Source organism: Myotis lucifugus, unplaced genomic scaffold (genome assembly GCF_000147115.1).
Source record: "Myotis lucifugus unplaced genomic scaffold, Myoluc2.0 scaffold_3, whole genome shotgun sequence".
NCBI lineage: Eukaryota > Metazoa > Chordata > Mammalia > Chiroptera > Vespertilionidae > Myotis > Myotis lucifugus.
Genome location: NW_005871051.1, coordinates 27871299 through 27893105, shown reverse-complemented (window position 1 = coordinate 27893105; position 21807 = coordinate 27871299). Strand labels below are relative to the sequence as shown.

General features: G+C 38.7%; 1 protein-coding gene across 8 annotated transcripts in view; it reads right to left on the bottom strand.

The window, feature by feature from the left end:
* GIGYF2 (GRB10 interacting GYF protein 2) overlaps positions 1–21807 on the bottom strand; it is a 130358-nt gene that overhangs the window by 98210 nt on the left and 10341 nt on the right. For all 8 annotated transcript variants that reach the window (XR_002831661.1, XM_014463811.2, XM_014463783.2 and 5 more), the window contains one exon: positions 9688–9769. Coding sequence is in view for 7 of the 8 variants with exons in the window: in XM_014463811.2 (XP_014319297.1) it covers positions 9688–9728 (41 nt within the window). In the remaining variant the exon portion in view is untranslated. The remainder of the gene's footprint in view (positions 1–9687; positions 9770–21807) is intronic.

The following is a 21807-nucleotide window of genomic DNA, read 5'->3' as shown; positions in this document are numbered from 1 at the left end:
CACATACAAAACATAGCAAAAGCATAGACACAAAATGAATTGACAAATATAAAATTTGCGATAAGGTTCTACCTGCAAAAGAATGTAGGGTGTAAAGGGTGCTTTAGCCCTGGCCAGGTGGGTCAATTGGTTGGAGCATCGTCCCGTACACCAAAAGGTCGAGGGTTTGATTCCCAGTCAGAGCACATACCCAGGCTGCGGGTTTGATACCCAGTCAGGGCGTGTACTGGAGGCAACCAATGTTTCTCTCTCTTCTCTCTTCCTTCCCCCTTTCTAAAAGCAACAAACATATCCTAAGGCAGTGGTTCTCAACCTTCTGGCTCTTTAAATACAGTTCCTCATGTTGTGAACCAACCATAAAATTATTTTTGTTGCTACTTCATAACTGTAATGTTGCTACTGTTATGAATCGTAATGTAAATATCTGATATGCAGGATGGTCTTAGGCGACCCCTGTGAAAGGGTCATTCAACCGCCAAAGGGGTCGCGACCCACAGGTTGAGAACCGCTGTCCTAAGGTGAGGAAAATAAATAAATAGTGCTTTACTAATTATATCTGCAGTGTTTTATTTTTTCAACTTGGCGCTGAGTACGTGGGGGTTTGTTACAATTTACACTTTCATATGCTTGCAATATTTCATAATTCATTTTATTTATTTTCCTTCCATTTTTAATTTTTTAAATATGTTTTTATTGATTTCAGAGAGGAAAGGGGAGAGAGATAGAAATATCAGTGATGAGAGAGAATTATTGATCGGCTACCTCCTGCATGCCCCCTACTGGGGACCAAGCCCACATCACGGTCTTGTGCCCTTGACCAGAATTGAACCCAAGACCCTTCAGTCCATAGGCTGAGCCAAACCAGCTAGGGCTATTTTCCATCCATTTTTGGAAGAGAGTGAGGGGAGGGAGGGAGGGAGGGAGGGAGGGAGGGAGGGAGGGAGGGAGGGAGGGAGGAAGAGAGAAACATCAACGTGAGAAAGACATCAATTGGCTGCCTCCCTCTATCACCTGATGGTGGCCAGGGACTGAACCTGCAACTGAGGTACATGCCCTTGACCAGGAATCGAACCTGTAGGCCAATGCTCTAACCATTGAGCAAAATTAGCCAGGATACAAAAGTCATTTTTAATAAAATCAATTAATGTAAAGAATTTGAAAATGCAATGACTAGTACAAGGAGAAAAAATATAAAAGCCATATTCACCATTAAGAAGAAAAAAAAATTGTACTCTGAGGTGATAATAGCCGTTGCCTCTGAAAAATGAAACTGGGAAATAATATTTTGTTTAATTTTGAGATGTTTTTATTTCAAAAAATAAAAAGAAGGGAGGGAACCTTAGCAAAGAATGACAGCACTGTGTCAAACAGCAAGTGGGAACTATCAGGAGTAGCTGATGATCAGGGGGCTGCCCAAAGTTCTACAAAGTAATAGATACCAAGGGTAAATGGGACCTTAATTCAACAATTTAATTCAATAACTTTAGCCTCAAGAAAAATTCGACAGAAGCATTAAAAAAATCCCCCAAACGCTAAGCTTTATTCACAAAAGTAAAAAAAATGGGGAATAATCTACTAATTACACATTAAAAATATCAAGACCAAGCATAGTAAAATACTTACATATTATTCAAAAATGGCAGGGAAATAAACAGTATATGCATAGTAAATACAATTTTCCCCCCAATGTTTCTATCTCTTCTTTTTACTTTTTTGTTTTAAACATTTGATTATGGACAATTTTGAACATAATATAAAAGCAGCAAGAGCATAAGGAACTCCCATAAGGAAATCCCATGTCGCAACCACCCAAAGTTGCAACTACTTTAAAATAGGTATAAACACAGTGCTTTGGAAGAAAACAGAAGTGCCTCACTCTTTTTGCAAGATGTGGGATAACTTTCTTAATGCCATGGACAGGAGACATTGACCCCAAAGAGGTCAATGGCTCCTTCCCCATAAAGCCAAGGAACTATCAGTAATTATTTCCCCTATAATAAATCTCTTTATTAGGTAAACTTATCTGAGTAGACTTTTCATCCTCAAAAAAAAAATTTCCCAAATAAGACAAGTATAATGAATTTGTTGGGGTTTTATTGTTTTTGGTTTTTAAATGTCTTAAAGTACACCTACAAATATTTGCAAGAAAAAAAGAATAGAAAGAAACAAACCAAAATGTTAGCAATGGTTCTTTGAGTAGTAGAATTAAGGATACTTAGATTTTTTTTTTCCCTTTTGTACTATTGTTTCCTCCAAGGTTTTCTAGAATGAGCATGTATTATTTCGTTACTAGGACTAAAAATAAAAAATTCTGTAAAACCTGTACCTACCAGATTTAGAACTGAAAAAAGTTTTCTTAAAATAGTACTGAGCATTTTGTCAAGGATGAAGTAAACAAGTAAGGGATGAGAATTAAATTCAGTCCTAGCTAGTTTGACTCAATGAACAGAGAGCCAAATGGACTGAAGGGTTCTGGGTTCAAACCCAGTTAAGGGCCCTTACGAGCTGCAGCTTGATCCCCATCTCTGGTCAGGGCGCATGCGGCAGGCAACCAGTAGATGTTTCTCTACACATGGATGTTTCTGTCTCTCCCCATCCTTTCCACTCTCTCTAAAAATCAATAGAAAAATATCCTCGGTTAAGGATTAAAAAAAAAAATTAAATTCATACAATCTTACTGATGGTTAATCTGTTCAGATATCGTCCAAAGCTTTAAAAATGAAAACTTTTGATTTAATAATTTTATTTTCAAGAAATTAATCCAGCCCTGACCGGTTTGGCTCAGTGGATAGAGCATCGGCCTGCGGACTCAAGGGTCCCAGGTTCGATTCCGGTCAAGGGCATGTACCTTGGTTGCGGGCACATTCCCAGTAGGGAGTATGCAGGAGGCAGCTGATCAATGTTTCTCTCTCATCGATGTTTCTAACTCTCTATCCCTCTCCCTTCCTCTCTGTAAAAAAATCAATAAAATATATTTTTTAAAAAAAAGAAATTAATCCAAAGTAAACAATCAACAATACAAATAAAACTGTTCAAGGATGTATATACATATTTACAATAGCAAAATTTAAAACGACCTTACTTTCTAACAATTCACTCACTTAACAGATATTTATTGAGTATCAATTATTTGCTAGGTACTGGAGATACAGCACTAGACAAATTATACAATAATCAAGTCCAAAGTACCTTCCAATGGAGCACATAGGCTAGTGGAGGCTGAAGGATGGAATACAAATAATAAAGGAAGTGATTTCAATATTTGGTATGTTGTATTTGATATAGACCATTCAAGAAAAATTAAGCCGGGAAGGGAGATAGAGAGTAAGGGTAAGGTGTTATATAGATGGTCAGGAAAGATCAAAGGTAGTAACATTTGTGTAAAGACTTATAGTGACTATTGTTTTAAACCTAGAAATTATTTACTTCTCCATTAAATCTACCATACCCTTTAATCTGCTTTGGAAATTATGTAATATATTTCTTTATTCTAAATAAAAAGATAAGCTAAAACCTAATGATTCCACAGATCTACCTTAAAAAATAATCAACTCCAAGCTCATGGTCATTCACAACTAAACCTACCACAATTTGCAATATTCTCCCATCTTCACTTCTGTCCCAGGTACAAATAAATTTCTTCATTTTATCCACCTCTTATTGAATATAGTTTTACATCATTATAAAAATTATGATCTTAGTAAATAGAATATAGTATCACTAAATATTTCTGTATGATTCAGAGTTATACACTGATTCCGTGTGAAAATGTTGATTCTCAAGTATTCTGGACACAGCTCCTTACCTCAAGTTTCACAATGAATGTAATCTAACATGCAGAAAAACACAGCACCTTTTTAGCTCGGGGTTACTTGAGTTATTTAAGGATCTTATATATTCCCTTTGCCAGAAGGAATTTTGATAAATGGTACAAAGAAGGCAGCTGCCTATTTAAACTTCCACTCCTCAGTTTATCAGCATTACATATGACTAAGGCTCCTAAACTCTAACGCCTGCGGGATAACAGAAGTAGCAATTAGGTAAAGCTACTGCTTAAGCATGGGACTATTACCTGTCCTCTGCTAAAGTTACCTCAATTCAAATTTTATATGAAACCATTGGGCTCATCAAACAAAACTTGAGTGTACCAATGAAAAGGATGTGAAAGATTATCCATAGACTGGATCAATGACACACTGAAATGCCTTTAGAAATCCATCCATGGTTTATGCCAAGAGCCAGCAAACATTTTTCTCTAAAGAGCCAGAGTAAATATTTAAGACTTTTGAATCAGATGATCTCTGTTTTAACTACTCAAGCCTGTCACTGCAGTGTGAAAACAGGCAGGTAATATAGAAACAAATAGGTGACTGTGTTCCAACAAAACTTTACTTACAAAAACTTTATTTGCAGTCTCACAGGCCAACCTGTGGTATAGGGCATCAAACGAAATGTATAAGGACTCCAGAATATCACTAGGAGTTTTTTTCTTTTGCTTAGCTAAATTCCCGGTGTTCTCTCTCTTTGTTATTCCTTAATAGAGGGATCCAGGGGAAAAAAAAAGTTTCCTTAAGTTTACTGATTTTAATCATGTTTTTACACAGAGATATGAGAATGTAAACACGAAAGAACATTTACAAAGAAATTAAAAATGGCGGCAGAGTAGGAGGATGCTGCACGGACTTGCTCCCAGGAACAAGCTGGAATTACAACTGAAATATGGAAAAGCTTCCTGAATAATCAATGGAAAACTCACAGGAGAGAACCCTGATACCTAAGAAACAAAGCATAGAAACTGGTAGGAGGGGCAGAGGTGCAAAAGGGCTGGCTGGGCACCCATAGACGGCAACTGAAGTCCCGGAGAGATATCTCAGCTGTAAGGAGGGTGCCACTAAGAACTCTGGGATCTAATCCCCAAGCTGGGCTCCCCAGCAGAGAGCACCAAATCTGAGGAGGGTACCCACATAACATCTAGCTGTGAAAAGCAGTGGGGTGCTGTCTGCCAAGGAGTGGCAGCTAAAAGTTCGAGCACCCTATCTTAAAGGGCCAACGCACAAGAATTCCCTGTGGAGCCACCTTGTGCTCTGGCAGAGGGAGGGTAAAGTGGACTGGAGCTGTGAGAGCAGAAACCAGGACTGGGGACTCGGGGTATAAAGCTCAGAAGGCAGACACTCCAAGTTTCCTGGGCTCGGTATTTCCCTCACCTAGTGGAGGACAACTTTCCCACATAGACACTTGCCTTGCCTTGGGGAAGGCAGTCGACACACCCTATTGGAAAACACCTTGCCCTGAGGCCACTTAAGAGATTAAAAGTAACATTAGCCTGCAGGCAGAAGCAACTGCCCCACCTTGTTGGGAAAACTCTTGCCACACCTGATGATTGCCTGGGTGCAATTCAAGTAAGAATCTTATTATCTGGAGACAGAGGAGGTCTCTGGAGGCTTTGAGTCTTAGCCTGATCCAATTAGTCAGAAACAGCCTTTAACACTGTCCTGCACTAGAGATTGAGAGGTATAGAGCAGTGGTCACCAATCTTTCGGACCTCATGGACCACTGGTATAGAGGATCTACCTAAAACATAGTCACAAACCAAAACAGACAACCAAAATGAGGAAACAAAGTAACAACCTCCAAATGAAAGAATTAGCAAATTCTCCAGAAGAGATAAATGAAGCAGAGATAAGAAACTTATCTGAGCCGAACCGGTTTGGCTCAGTGGATAGAGCATCGGCCTGCGGACTCAAGGGTCCCAGGTTCGATTCCGGTCAAGGGCATGTACCTTGGTTGTGGGCACATCCCCAGTAGGGAGTGTGCAGGAGGCAGCTGATCGATGTTTCTCTCTCATCGATGTTTCTAACTCTCTGTCCCTCTCCTTTCCTCTCTGTAAAAAATCAATAAAATATATTTAAAAAAAAAAAAAGAAACTTATCTGAAACAGAGTTCAGAGTAATGATGGTAAAAATGCTCAACAGTATGAAAAAAGGTATAGTAACTATGAAAAAAGAACAGTCTGAGATAAAAAATGACATAACACAAATAAAGAACACATTGGAAAGAATACACAGCAGATTAGGTGAAGCTGAGGATCGGATCAGTGAATTAGAAGACAGTTGAAAATATCACTCAATTAGAGAACCAAAAAGAAAAAAAACAATTAAAAAACAGGACAGCTTAAGGGAGCTGTGGGACAACGTGAAACATAACAATATTAGAATAGTAGGTGTGCCAGAAGATGCAGAAAGGTAGAAAGGAATAGAGGTGTTTGAAGAAATAATGGTATAAAACTTCCCTAACCTGGTAAAGGAAAAAGTCACACAAATTCCGGAGGCACAGAGAACCCCAAACAAAAAGAACCAAACAGACCCACGCCCAGACACATAATAAAAATGCCAAAAATTAAAGACAAAGAGAGAATCTTAAAAGCAGCAAGAGAAAATTGTTACCTACAAAGAAGTTCGCAGAAGGCTGACATCTGATTTCTCATCAGAAACTATACAGGCCAGAAGGGAATGGCATAAAGTATTCAAGGTAATGGAAAGCAAGGATCTGAGCCCAAGATTACTCTATCCAGCAAGGTTATCATTCAAAATAGATGGTCAAATAAAGAGCTTCCCAGACACAAAAAAAAAGCTAAAGGAGTTCATCACCACCAAGCCAGCATTACAAGAAATGCTAAAGGGATTGCTGTAAGGGATTGCTGAGAAGAAACACAGAGAGAAACCTAGCCATACAGAATTTAAATGGCTATAAATAAGTACCTCTCAATGATACCCTAAATGTAAATGGATTAAATGTTCTAATCAAAAGGTATAGGGTAGCTGAATGGATACAAAAACATGACCCAACTATATGCTGTCTACAAGAGACCCACCTCAAAACAAAAGACACACACAGGATGAAAGTGAAGGGATGAAAAAAAAAACTTTCCATGCAAATGGAAAAGAAAAAAAAGCTGGAGTAGCAATACTCATCTCTGACAAAACAGACTTTAAAAGCATCGTGCTAAGCAAAATAACGCAGTCAGAGAAAGATAAATATCATATGATCTCACTAATTTGTGGAATATAATGAACATAAACTGATGAACAAAAATAGAGCCAGAGAGGGAAACAATATATACTAGAAGTAATCCTGTTATTTGCAAATTTTTAATATTTCCTACAACTTTTGTGATATCATACTATGTTAGTACAGTTTTGGTATTATTATACTTAAAATCCTCTTATTCTTGAAATATTAATGTTTACTGCATGTAATATTATATGTAAGATAATTTTTCTTGAATTGGTGTTTATTGCATGTAACATTATCATATTTAAAATCATTTTTGAGATATTAATGTTTACTGCATGTAACATTATTATATTTAAGATTGTTTTTCTTGAAATATTAAAGCTTATTGGATGTAACATTAAAATATATATATCTTTAAAAAATAAAAGAGCATTTGTAAACTCTAGATAAAAGCAGAAGATGGCACAAAGAGTGAAACAACAACAAAAATTAAATTAAATTTAAAAAAAATAAGAGGGCACAGAAAATAGCTTACAAGGTAAGCTATATAAATTAAATCCACCTGGTAAAGAAAGTTTCTAAGATGTGAATAAAAAGAGTTAACTATTAAGAATGTTCATCAAAAAAAAAAAAATGTTTGTCAACGATATTTTTATAAAGAAAAACTGAGAACAGCCTATATATGCTACTTCTAAAAGATTAAATAAATGATACATCCATACAATGCAACCATTTAAGGTAACAGAAAATATTTATTGATAAAAAGGTATTTTTGGCATAGTTATTTTTTTAAAGCAGGTTACAAAATTGAATGTACAGTATGATCCCACCTTTTGTGAAAAATAAACATATATATACACAAATAAGCATACATAAAACTAGCTGGAAAGATATACCAACCTATTAACAGTGGTTATCACAGCTGGTGAAATTACGGTGATTATATCTTCTTCTGGCTTACTAGTAATTTCTCATTTTTCTAAAAACATACAGATATCCCCCACTTTTCAAAGTTCATTTTACACCACTTCGCTTTTTCAAAAAACCTATATTAGTACCTGTTTTCGCTAACCAAAAGAAATCCAAAGAGGATTTAAACTTTTACGAGGAAAATCAAAAAGTGAAATAGCATTCAGCATGTGTCTTGCAATAAGCAATTATTATTGAGCAGTTAATATTGAACAGTGAGAATGGCCCCAAGCTCCTTCACCAGGAACTGTACTCAGCATCTCAGCGTTAGCCACCATGGCTTTGAACTGTGTCTATGAGCATCTGTGCTTTATCTCCATTTATTTTGTGCATCTGCTAGCAAGTCCCTAAAGTAACTGCTTCTTCACTTTATACCATTTCAGCTTATGAAAGGTTTCATAGGAACACTCCAATTTCAGATTGTCGGGAAACTCATATTAATTTGATAGTAAGAAAATTATTTTTTTAATATAAACAAGAACTAAAACAGGTACAGCACTACTTGTATCAACATTTCCAAAATAAATTCTCAAGTCAGCAGTTCTCAACCTGTGGGTCGAGACCCCTTTGGGGGTCAAATGACCTTTTCACAGGGGTCACCTAAGACCATTGGAAAACACATATATAATTACATATTGTTTTTGTGATTAATCACTATGCTTTAATTATTTTCAATTTGTAACAATGAAATTGGGGGTTACCACAACATGAGGAACTGTATTAAAGGGTCGCGGCATTAGGAAGGTTGAGAACCACTGCTCAAAATACATAAGATGCATCAGTTCTTAGAACTTCAAATTTGGAGACTTTCTCCTCAGTCTCCAAATGCTAAGCGATAAGAGCCAAGAAAATTTAGAAATTATATATATAAAGAAATGCATATACAAAGGGAAGTTAATAAGAATCCTCAGACAGGGAGTTACTATAAGAAGTCTGCATCATTTATCAAACCACCACCAACCAAACAACCAACAATGTTTAAGACACTATTCCAATGTATTCCAAATGCCTCTGGTTGAAAGTTTGAAAAGCAACTACATTATTCACGCACTGAGGAGAAGATCTTCAATCACCAACTTTGAGGGGAAAGGAAGAAAGGGGCAAAAGTCACACTAAAATGTGATGGATCTCAAAATTCCATGAGAATTCCATATTCGGGGTCCAAACACATCTGTAAGAGACTCAAAGGTCAGTTATAATTATGGCAAATGCTAACCCAATCCTAGATGGGCTTCTGTTAACAGCCAATATAATTCTGGACCACCTGTCTAGCCCATCAATAATATAAAATTCAAATAATAATTCAACAAAAACTACTTTCAAATGAGTCTATGAACAGCACTCACAAACAACAGTATAGCAGAAAACATACACATATAAATGTTTCAACTATATAAAATTGTACATACACCTAGACAAGGGCTGAAACAAAAAGTAAATAATTTGATAGGATCTTGGGACTGTGAGATATTTTAATTCCACTATTGTAACATAACCAAACCAAGAAATGTTTTAAAATAAAGTTTATAATATAGTCATTAACCAAATATAATTTATTCCTAGACTAAATACATTGTTTTCAACTAAACACATAAAGCAGTCTCAAAAACATACACATTTATATAAACCATCTAACACCTGGAAAAATACCTTACTACTGTACTAGTCATCCAATATCAAAAAGATGAGATTTTGAAAACTCACCATTCAGGCCCAAAGTTCAGTGTCTGTGTTTCCGCTGCCATTCTTTTCGGTATGTTTACAAGACTTTTATATGTGGAGAAACCTGTTAAAGAGAAAAATATCTCCATACAGTTAGTCAAGATTAAATGCAGAATTCCAGCCAAGAAAGTATAGCTAGGGAGTGTGTTTTGCTTATGCTCCTCTCAACCATAGTCACCAGATGAGGTTTTTAAATCCCTGTTTATAACAATATAGCAGGCAAAGTAAAATTAATATAATCACCCTTACATTCCAATTCACCATCTTTTTATATTTATCTAAAGAAAGGAGGCATGGTATTTGATGAAGCTAGTGAGATAGAGGGGAACAGACCATGCAGAGCACTGGAGACCTAATTAAGGATTTTCTACTTTCACCTTAGAGCAGCGGTTCTTAACCTGCGAACTCATTTTTTTGGTTGATTTTTCTTTGTTAAATGGCATTTAAATATATAAAATAAATATCAAAAATATAAATCTTTGTTTTACTATGGTTGCAAATATCAAAAAATTTCTATATGTGACATGGCACCAGAGTTAAGTTAGGGTTTTTCAAAATGCTGACACGCCGAGCTCAAAAGGTTCGCCATCACTGAACTAAAGAGACCAACATTACTCAGAATGGAGTTCTGCTCATTCTCCTTTATGAACTAAAGCAAAAATATAAGAGTTATGACTCCTGAAGAAATCTCATTTAAATTCTTGAAGTACTGTAATCACTAATTCCAAATTCTACACCTCAGATTGCTCCTTCTAAATCAATTTAAATGAGCCCAGTTCTAATGTATTTATATGTCCTGGAGGGATTGTCTTACATGATGCCTCTGAATTATAAATTAGTCAGAATGGAAACTAGGCTTTTTTTCCTCAATTGTCCTTTCTAAGGATGCAGTGAGGTATTAAAATGAGTATAGGCTTCACCACCATTTAAACCCCACTACACTAAATGTTAACTCAAACCCCCACGAGACTTGTGACCATGAGAAAACAGCTCTGCATTCTGACAGGAGTATCTGAACCAGACTCTAGAATCTAGAGATGCTATGTTCCCACCATGTGCTTTTTCTTGAAACCATTTCCTCCTTTATCCACCAAGATCAGAACAATATTGTTACTTTTTCCTATCTTCATTTCCTTCCTATGTAGTCAGCATTCCCCAAAAGTTTCTCCATTTCTAACTTTCATCAGTGTACCCATGTTTTATTTAACTATAAATTCTGTTTAGATATTGTCTTGAACATCTTGTTATTTCTCCACTAACACTTTGGGTAGAACTCTGCCTACTAAATCACAGGGAATACCATGCAGGGAGTGGGGGTGTCGCTACAACAGCAGCAATGAAAAATACTCCCACAAATTTCTAAATTGCCCAGCTTCCTGAGGAGATGCCTCGCCCCTATTGTAAATTACAGATTTCTTTTCTGCCATGACCTGTGTGGCATTTCCAGATGTTTGTTCCTCCTGGATACCTATCTCATCAACAACTGATCAAGGTACCACTGTTTTTTACAATTCACCGATAAGCCAGGCTCAAAACCCCAGAGTTATCTGAAACTCCTTTTGCTTCTTTCTCTCATATCCAATCATTTTGTCTCAAATTTGGTCAATTTCTCCTTCAAAATCCCTCTTGCATTTTTTTTCATTATAATGGAACCTTTAAGTCATGTCTAGATTATTAGAATAAAACTTCTAATTGGCTTTCTTGACTCAATCTCTAACTATTCACATCCCAAAAGATCAACCTTCCTAAAGCACTGCTCTGGTCATGCCTACCCCTCTTTAAAATAATTAAACCTGCTGTGCATCATCAAAACTCCTAGTAAAGACATCTAAAAGACCATAATAGACCTTGAACTTCAGTGTAGAGTAGGGCTGGGGAGACACAGATTTTGAAGTAAATTTTCAGAACTATAACCAAAAATTGAAAGAAGAGAAAAAGCATATAGCTAGATATCTCTGGCCCTAACCTTTCTCCTAAACTCAAATTCACTGATTCTAGCTTTGTCTACACTGACTGTATCAAAAAAACAGAAAGGGGAAGAGCTAGATTCTTTTGGGAGATTTCCATTTCATCAATAAGACTAAAAACTACTAAAGTGAAGCTTGATAAAGCAGTGGCCATATAATTGAAGCCATTGTATTTTATACCCCAATGGCAATGAAAAGCTATATAAAAAGATTCAGGCAAGGAAGTGTCCAGGATTAAATCTGCACTTCAGAAAGATCATTCAGGATGCCAGGAGGAGAAAGAATTAGCAAGAGCTAAAGTGAAAAGAGGGTATGAGAAATCCAGCATATACTGTGGAAGCCAGATCTACAGAGCAGTAGAGGAGAGAGATGATAACTGTACTCACTGACATGAAAAGATGTCAACAATATATTGTGTCCAAGGCAGATTATGGAATACAGAGAATATAATCATATTCAACACATTTTAAAATACATACAGGGTAGCCAAAACCGGTTTGGCTCAGTGGATAGAGCGTCGGCCTGCGGACTGAAAGGTCCCAGGTTCGATTCCGGTCAAGGGCATGTACCTGGGTTGTGGGCACATCCCCAGTAGGAGATGTGCAGGAGGCAGCTGATCGGTGTTTCTCTCTCATCGATGTTTCTAACTCTCTATCTCTCTCCCTTCCTCTCTGTAAAAAATCAATAAAATATATTAATAAATAAACAAATAAATAAATAAATAAAATACATACAGGGTGGGGCAAAAGTAGGTTTACAGTTGTTCATATGGAAAATAATACAATAATAAATACTAATACAAGAATAAATCGTGTTTCACATACAACTGTAAACCTACTTTTACTCCACCCTGTATATATACTGAAACCTACATAATTTTATTAATCAACTAGTAGCCCAGTGCACAGATTCGTGCACATTGAAAGGAAATTAATTAGAAGAAATATTTTAATATCGCTATTCGCCCTTTCTCTATAACAGAAGTGTCAGAGATGAAAGAAAATTAGTAAAATGTATATGAAAATAATATATAAGTTGATTAATAAACAATAACAACATGATATAACAGCAAAGACGACATAAAAACAACAAAAACATGATATAAAAGCAACAAAAACATGATATAAAAGCAACAAAAAAAGATACAAAAACATTGATAAAAACAATGACTGATAAATTGATTAAACTTATTCTAATGTCTCCTTGTATACCACGTTAAGAGGAAAAACACTTTCAAAGTGCTTGACTAATTTCCCTTGTGATGAAGTATTTACAACTTCAACGTCACATGTTCTTTGAACTCGAGAGAAAGCAACATATAACTGACCATGTCCGAAAACAGGTTCAGGTAGAAATATTCCTACTTGGTCTAGAGTTTGTCCTTGTGATGTATTAATAGTCATCGCAAATGCTGACATCACGGGAAACTGTCTTCAAATTAATTTAAATGGGAGGCCAGTGTCAGATGGGGACAAATCAATTCTTGGAATCAGAACCACCTCTCCTTCTGCAGATCCTATTAATACTTCAGTTTTGATTACATTAGGTCGCAATCTTTTATCGAAACACATGCATGCACTGGTGCCAGCGAGAGCTTTATATGTATCACACGTGCGCGAGTCAACATTTATTTTTAAATTTCCAGTGCACGTCATATGTCCAGGCCGGTTGGTCAGTCACTTAGCCTTTTATATATATACTAGGGGCCCAGTGCATGAATCTGTGCACCTAGAAAGGAACTGTGGGCCATGAGGCTGTGGTAAGCACAGGGTTGGGTCTCGGCCCATCCTCCGTGCCCCTGCCTAGCCCCTCCCACCACAGCCCCTGGCTCTCTGTATGCCAGCAGCTCCACTCCTGTTGCTGCTGCTCCTACACACTGAAGGTGCTGGTCCTGCTCACACCCACTGGCTGCGTGGAGCAGTTGGGGCTGGCGCCGTCAGTGGGTGAGAGCAGCAGCTGCTGCCCTGATCGCCCCTCAGGGGCAAGGGGAGGTGGAGACGCCCTTAGGGGTGATCAGGGCCGGCAGCCACCGCTCGCACCCTCTGATGGCACAGAGCAACTGGGGTCGGCACCAGCAGTGGGTGTGAGCAGTGTTGGTGTGGGCAGTGGGTGTGAGCGGTGGCTCTGGCGCCAGCAGTGGGTGTGAGCGGGGCCGGGGCCGGCGCCAGTAGCAGGTGTGAGCGCCAGGCCGGACCACAGTGCACAGGAGCAAGGAATTTTCAGTAACCAGAGTCTTGCCCCAATGACAGCGACTGGTGCCTCGCCTTGGTCTGGCATCCCTGCTCACCTGCTCCACCATCTTACAGCGGCCAATGCCCGCCATGTTCCACACTCTGCTGCCTGCTGCTGATGCCTGCCATGTTCCACATGCGCCCCCTGGTGGTCAGCACATGTCATAGCAACCGGTTGTTCAATTGTTCCACCCTTTGGTCTATTTGCATATTAGTTTTTTATTACATAGGATAGACGTCACCCCCATAATCATAAAATTTAAAAATAAATACTATATATATACTAGAGCAGCAGGCACAAATCATGTACTGGGGGGGGGGGGGGGAGATTCCCTCATCCTGGCCTGCACCCTTTCGCAGTCCGAGATCCCGCGGGGAGTGGGCCTAAGCCGGCAGTCAGACATCCTTAGTACTGCCGCAGAGGTACGAGAGGCTTCCGCCTCTGCCACTGTGCTCACCAGCCGTGAGCCTGGCTCAGGGCTTCTGGCTGAGCAGTGCTCCCCGTGGGAGCGCACACTGACCACGAGGGGGCAGCTCCTGCATTGAGCGTCTTCCCCCTAGTGGTCAGTGCACATCATAGCAACTGGTCATTCTGCCACTCAGTTGATTTGGATATTAGCCTTTTATTATATAGGAAGGATGCCACAAGATGTTAATGTTTTTACTTCTGAATGGTGGAATTATGGGTAATCCTTTCCTAGTAAGTTTCTAATTTGTGTATACAACAAGGATAGTTCTGGTACAATTTTTTTTTTTAATGGAAGAATTCAAAAGTCTCAAATGTTTAAGTCAAAAAGAGAAAGACTAAAAAGTCTTCATTGGCTTCCACAATGAAATCATTGGTGATTTGAAGAGCACAGTATAGAACTGTGGGTGGGGACAGAGCCAGATTTCTGTGGGATGAGTAATGGCAGGGAAGAGAGAAAGGAAATGCTACAAATGCAGTCAATTCTTTATAGAATCTTAGCTGTGAAAAGGTGAAGAGAAATGACATCCAGTAGAAAGAAATTTTCCATTTTTTATTCTAGATAAATATATCCTAATGGCCCTCCCCCTCCCTCCGAGAATGTGTCAGTGACCCAAAGGCAGTGTGAGGTGGAGGGACTGTCAGGTAAAAAAATAATAATAAATTAATTAAAAATATCCTAATGGAAAAGTATTAGTAGAATAAAAAAAGTGAAGAAACAATTTAGCAAATATATCATGGAAGAGATGTCTCTGAGAAGGCAGCAGGTATGGGGTTTCAGAGAACAAATAAGGGGGGGGAAAAAAGACTCCACTCCTACACTCCTATGGACTAGTGACAAGAGGAAAGTAGAACCAGATGACTAGGATGCCTCCAAACATTCTGAAGATTGTTGTGTTTTTTTGTGATTTGGGGTTATTTTTTGGGGGGGGTTGGGGGTGGAGGCTAGGAGGCTGAGGATAATTCACATTTGATGGCCTCAATTCTCTCAGGTAAGTAGGCAAATGACAGAGGAGATGACAACGGGTTTGTCAGCAATGAATGGAAGAGTAAGAGGGCAAAGTGGAAGGTTCTGGCTAAAGTGTGATTTAGGCACAATGGGGAAGGAAGTAAAAACAGAAGAGAGTTTACAAATTAGAGATGTTGGTAATATCCAAATGCTGGTGTAGTAGGGATAAAACTGAAAACACTAGAATAATTAGAGTGCAGATAAATTAAGGAACCAGGAGCCTGGGAGAACTCTGAAGTCACCTCAGGATAATAGTAGAAAGGAGAGAGCAGAAAAGACAATGAATCAAAGGGTGAGACCAGAGTCTGTATCTGATAATAGTAATGGGAATCATGGTTGTATTGTCAGCATGAACTTCAAAGGAAAAGGGATTTTGCACAAAAGATGGAGGAATAATGACTAAGGTGACTATATATAATCTATCGCCTAAACCAGAAAATGTTTATGTGAAAGGGTATTAATTATATAGAGACAATAGGAGCAAGCAAGCTGAATGGTCACCCTAGTAAAGAAATAGAACAGGCATCTGAATGAAACAGGATGAAGATCCTGATTCTGTCTGCTGTTGCACCTACCACTGTGCAAGAAAATGTACTGGCAGCCTGAGGGTGAAAGAGAAGGTAAAATTATCAGGGCAAGATGGGTTCAGCTACCTTAAAGTGCTGGAAAACATCCTATGAACAGTTTAGCACATGGAACGGTTTAACACAAAAGTGACATTTTTTCAGAGTCCTCAGAAAAAATATCTTGGAAAGGAATGAAACAGAGATTGGGTATAAAGAAAAAATTCAGGGTGGTATGAAGATGGAACTACAAAAAGGATGAATTAACAGATGAACTTTCATTCAGTTCCCAACAGATGATGACAATAGTATATGGCACAGTGAAATTAGCAGCCCTCAAGAATTCTGAGAACTAGTCCTAGTCCTAGAACCTCTTAAACATAGGAACACTCAAACCTTTGAGGAAGGAGTCAGAAAAGGGCATAAAGTGGACATAATGGCATAAAGTGCTTCCGTGGGAATGTGAGCAAAATATTTTAAGTTCCAAGGCCACCCTATTAGCATTTCTTTCTCATGCTGAAAGCAACTGTGACAGAGCAGATAAGGCTCTCACCTTCCTCCTCTGATCTCTTCTCTCCTTTGGCTACTTCAATTCTAGGGATAAGGGCCTCAGACAAAGATCTACCCTAACTAAATGTAATGTGGTATCCTGGATGGGATCCTGGAACAGAAAAACACACTAGACAAAACTAAGAAAATCCAAATAAACTATGGACTTTAGTTAGTAACAATGTATCAATATTGGTTCATTAACTGTAATAAGTGTACCTTAATAATATGTTAATAGGGAAAACTGGTTGTAATATAAATAGGAACTCTCTGAACCACTTTCTCAATTTCTCTGTAAATCTAAAACTGTTTTTAAAAATAAAGCCTACTGCCCTAGCTGGGTGGCTCAAAAGGTTGGAGCATCGTCCCGTATCCTGAAGGGTTTCGGGTTCGATCCCCTGTTAGGGCATGTGCAAGAAGAAAGGGTATGAGAGGCAACCCACTGATGTTTATCTTTCACATAGATGATCGATGTTTCTCTCTCTCTCCCTCTCCTCTCTCTCTCTAAAAATCAATGACATATCCTCGGGTGAAGATTAAATAAATAAATAAATAAAGCCTACTACATATAAAAATAAGGAAATATGACTTGTAATAAAAAAGGTTTTGTACATTTAAAAAAATGCAGTTCCTCAGTCACATTAACACATTTCAAGTGCTAAATGGTCACATGTGGCTAGTGGCTCCAGTCTTTGATAGTGCCGATTTATTGATCATGTCTATCACAGCAGAAAGTTCTGTCAAATAGTGCTGGTGAAGACTATTATATAACTAATCACAACTTATGAACACATATATATCTACCCAGCACTAAACCTTCACTGAATCTAAAAATCTTCAATGATGTGTTTATTATTCCAGTTTCTATTTCAAACAATTAATGCTTTTTAAAAAAAAAATCAATGTAGCTTATATAAACCTAACATTGAAAACTGCTCCATTCCCCAGAGCAACAATCCTCAAAGTCTTCCAGCAGAACTCCTTTAAGGTATCCATGATGCCAAAACAATTTTTATAATAATATTAAGGTATTATTTGCATTTTTTCACTGTGTTAGCACTGCACTGATCATGCAAAGCTGTGATGAGGAAAGCTGCTGGCTCCTTAGCATCATTCAAATTAATGGCACCAAAATGTACTGGCAATCATTGTATTCTTGACTACCACTGTTATATACGCACAGGAGAGAAAAAAGCCAGTTTTACTTAAGAATGCCCTAGACAAAGCAGTAAAAATGATTGATTTTATTCATCTTGACCCCTTTGTATACATCTTTATAATGTTCTATGTAATGAAATGGGTAATATACATAAAGCACTTCTGCTGCACACCATGGTCTCAAAGAAAAGACACTTAGGAGATTGTTTTGAGTTGTGAACTCAACTCATTTTTTTCATGGAACATTATTTTAACTTGAAAGAAGAGCTGACACACAAACATGATTATCCAGACCTACATATTTAGCAAACATATTTTTCAAAAATGAACAAAGTGATGCCTGGCCAGAATGGCCCAGTCGTTGAGCATCAACCCATGAACAAGGAGGTCATGCACGGTTCAATTCCCCATCAGGGCACATGCCAGGGTTTGGGGCTCTATCCCCAGTAGGGGGTGTGCAGGAGGCAGCTGATCAATGATTCTCTCATCATTGCTGTTTCTATCCCTCTCTCCCTTCCTCTCGCTGAAATCAATGAAAAAAAATTTTTTTAAATAAACAAAGTGAAACTGTCACTTCACAGAAAACAATTGACAGTACAGTTGTTGCCAATTATAAAATTCAAGCTTTCAAGCAAAAATTAAAACTTTGGGAAACTTCTATTCACCACCATGAGCTTGACAGGTTTTCAAGTACTTAGACTTTCTCAATACTTGAAGGTTTTTTTTTTGATGGGTGTTCACACTAACAAATGTGATTTTTTTTATATATATAATGTATAATATAAAATATCCATTAAATGTGCGAGACCAATGTATTTTAATGTAACAGTACAAAAGGTGCATTGATAAATTCAGATTTCACATTGCAATTAATCTTTAATAATGAATACTTGCTGAATTTTAGTTTATCAAAAAATGCCTGCAACTATTTAAAAAGGTTCTTAAAATACTCCTCCCTTTTCCAACTACATACATATCCTTCATATACTTCAACCAAAGTAATAAACAACAAATTGAATACAGAAGCAGATAAAAGAATCCAGCTGCCTCTATAAGGCAAAAGTAATTTGCAAAAAGGTAAAACAATGCCACTCTTCTCACCAAACTTCTTAGAAATGTTTTAGAAAATAGGTATTTTTCTCAAAAATATATTTATGTCAACATGTAATGAGATTATTTTAAAATAAATAATAAATAATTTTAAATTTCTCAATATGATAACTATATGTAGATATAACTAAAAAGCCAAAAGCTCTTTGGGGTTCTCTAACTTTTAAGATAAAGGAGTCCTAACCGGTTTGGCTCAGTGGATAGAGCATCGGCCTGCGGACTGAAAGGTCCCAGGTTCGATTCCGGTCAGGGGCATGTACCTTGGTTGCGGGCACAACCCCAGTAGGGGGTGTGCAGGAGGCAGTTGATCGATGTTTCTCTCTCATCAATGTTTCTAACTCTCTATTTCTCTCCCTTCTTCTCTGTAAAAAAAATCAATAAAATATATTTAACAAAAAAAAAAAAAAAAGAAGAAGAAGAAGATAAAGGAGTCCTAAGATCAGAAAGGTGAGAATGTCTATCTCAGAGAAAGAAGAAAAATGACAAAAGAAATACACCTATTAACTCAGAACAAACAAATATACCCTGGAAAGTATATCAAGGAGCATAAAATACCAATTACATGAACACCATGATCCAAAATGTGACACTTATTTAAAAAGTACCTAGGGTTTTAAAAATGTATCTTTTCCGAGGACAGAGAGACTTTTCACATTATGAAATTTAATTCTATGATTTTCAACTGCCTCGGCCACAAGACAGACCCTTTCATGTTTAGCTCACCATTATGGCTAGCCCAGCATCTGGCTGGCACAAAAAAGGTATTCAAATATTTGTTAGATTGAAAATAAAACAAAGACAAAAGACTTACAAACAGAACCCACTGATGTCTCTATTCAAATTATAAATATGAAATTTTATAATCAAAATTACCAATTTACATAGTAGTAACAATCAGACAAGCTACCACTCGCTGAGAGCCTATTTACTATGTGTCAGGCATTGTACTGGGCACTTTAGATTTTTAATTCCCACAACCACCATGGGATATACTTTATACAGGTAAGAAAAACACAACTTCAAGTGGTTAACTTATTTACCTAAAGTGGCAGGTAATAAGTGACAGAAGCCCAATTGGTGTGGCTCAGTGGCTGAGCATCCACCAGGAGGTCACTGTTCGATTCCCAGTCAGGGCACATGCCTGGAGTTGTGGGTTGGGTCCCAGTAGGGGGCATACAGGAGACAGCTTATCAATAATTCTCATCATTGTTTCTATCTCTCCCTCTCCTTTCCTCTCTGAAATCAATAAAAAATATATATATTTAAGAAGTTACAGAAAATTAAACCCACATTTCTCTGCTTAAAAGGCCACAAGTGCCCTAGCCGATTTGGCTCAGTGGATAGAGCATCAGCCCACAGACTGAATGGTCCCGGGTTCGATTCCAGTTAAAGGCACGTACCTCAGTTATACCAGTAGGCACACAATCCCAGGGGCATGTGGGAGGCAACCAATCGATGTGTCACTCTCACATCGATGTTTCTCTCTGTCTCTCCCCTTTCCTCCACTCTCTCTAAAAATCAATGGAAAAACATTTTTGGGTAAAGATTAACAAAAACAAATTTTAAAGGCCACAAGCTTTTCACTACATACTGATATAGTGCTTAGTTTTCCTTGATTCCCTTTTCTCCCCCATCTACACTAATAAAAGAGAAACATGGTAATTAGCGTACGACCGCTACCCTTTTCATTGGCTAATCAGTGAGTATATGCAAATTAACTGTCAGCCAAGATGGCGGCCAGCAGCCAGGCAGTTGGAAGCGAACATGAGGCTTGCTTGCTGCAGTGAAGGAGGACTCCAACGTTCCCCGCCTGCGCTGCCAGCCTCTGAGCTGCAACTCTAAGAAACTTTGTAACAAATATAGAAGCTAAACAAAACCCGGGGATCTCAGAGCTAGAGTTATACATTGTTTCGATTATAGAACGCAAACAAACCAGCGGAAGCCTCAGAGCTAGAGCCAGAGCTAAAGCTGGCCCAGAATAAAATTAAAAAAAGAGAAAAAACAAGGAGCGGTTGGAAGCTTCAGTCAACAACCACCAGCCTGAAAGCAGCCCTCAGCCCCTCACCCAGACTAGCCAGGCACCCCAGTGGGGACCCCCACCCTGAAGGGTGTGTGACCAGCTGCAAACAGCCATCATCCCCTCACCCAGGCTGGCCAGGCATCCCAGTGGGGACCCCCACCCTGATCCAGGACACCCTTCAGGGCAAACCAGCCGGCCCCCGGGCCTCTATTCTATATAGTAAAAGGGTAATATGCCTCCCAGCACCGGGATCAGAGGAGCCGCGAGGCCTCCTGGCACCGGATCAGCGTGACAGGGGGCAGCGCCCAAACCCCCTGATCGCCCTGCTCTGTGACAGGGTGTGGCGCCCCAACCGCCCCGCCCCCACAGGCTCTGCTCTGTGTGTGACAGGGTAGAGCCATAACCTCCCCATTGGCCCTGCCCTGAGTGTGACAGTGGCGGCGCCCCAACCCCCCCACCCCCCCTGACCTGCACTTTGTTTAAGGGGGGGACCACAATAACCTCAGCATTGGTACTCTGTGGAGAGTGAGAGGGGGTGCGCCAAATCCCCCTTATGCCCTCAATCTCTATGTGAGAGAAGAGAAGCACACACAAACTCCTGTTATCAACCGCGCTTAGAGTGGATAGGGGGGAGGGGGCCCCATACTTCCCTATCTCTGCTCTGTTGGGTTTGAGGAGAGATCTCCTTCTTTCTCGATGATCCACACTTCTGTGGGGAGGAGAGGGAGGATAACCCCACCCCTTAAATCTACTGCTTTTATCTACAAAAAAGAGAAACTCCCCGACCCCTTGATCCCTGCTGTTTTGTGAAGGAGAGGGGGGAAGGCATCAACCACTTTTTTATAGTGTCCTCTTTCAAATGAGTGTAAGGAAACCCACACACCCTATGGGCTATTGTGATGAGGGGGCGGGAGTTTATCCAACTATTTCCTTTTTGTCACTCCCATACTAAAAGACTGGGGGGGATCCACCCCCCAATAAAGAGAATCAGTAGAAAATAATTTTATGTCATTTCATTTATTTTGGTAG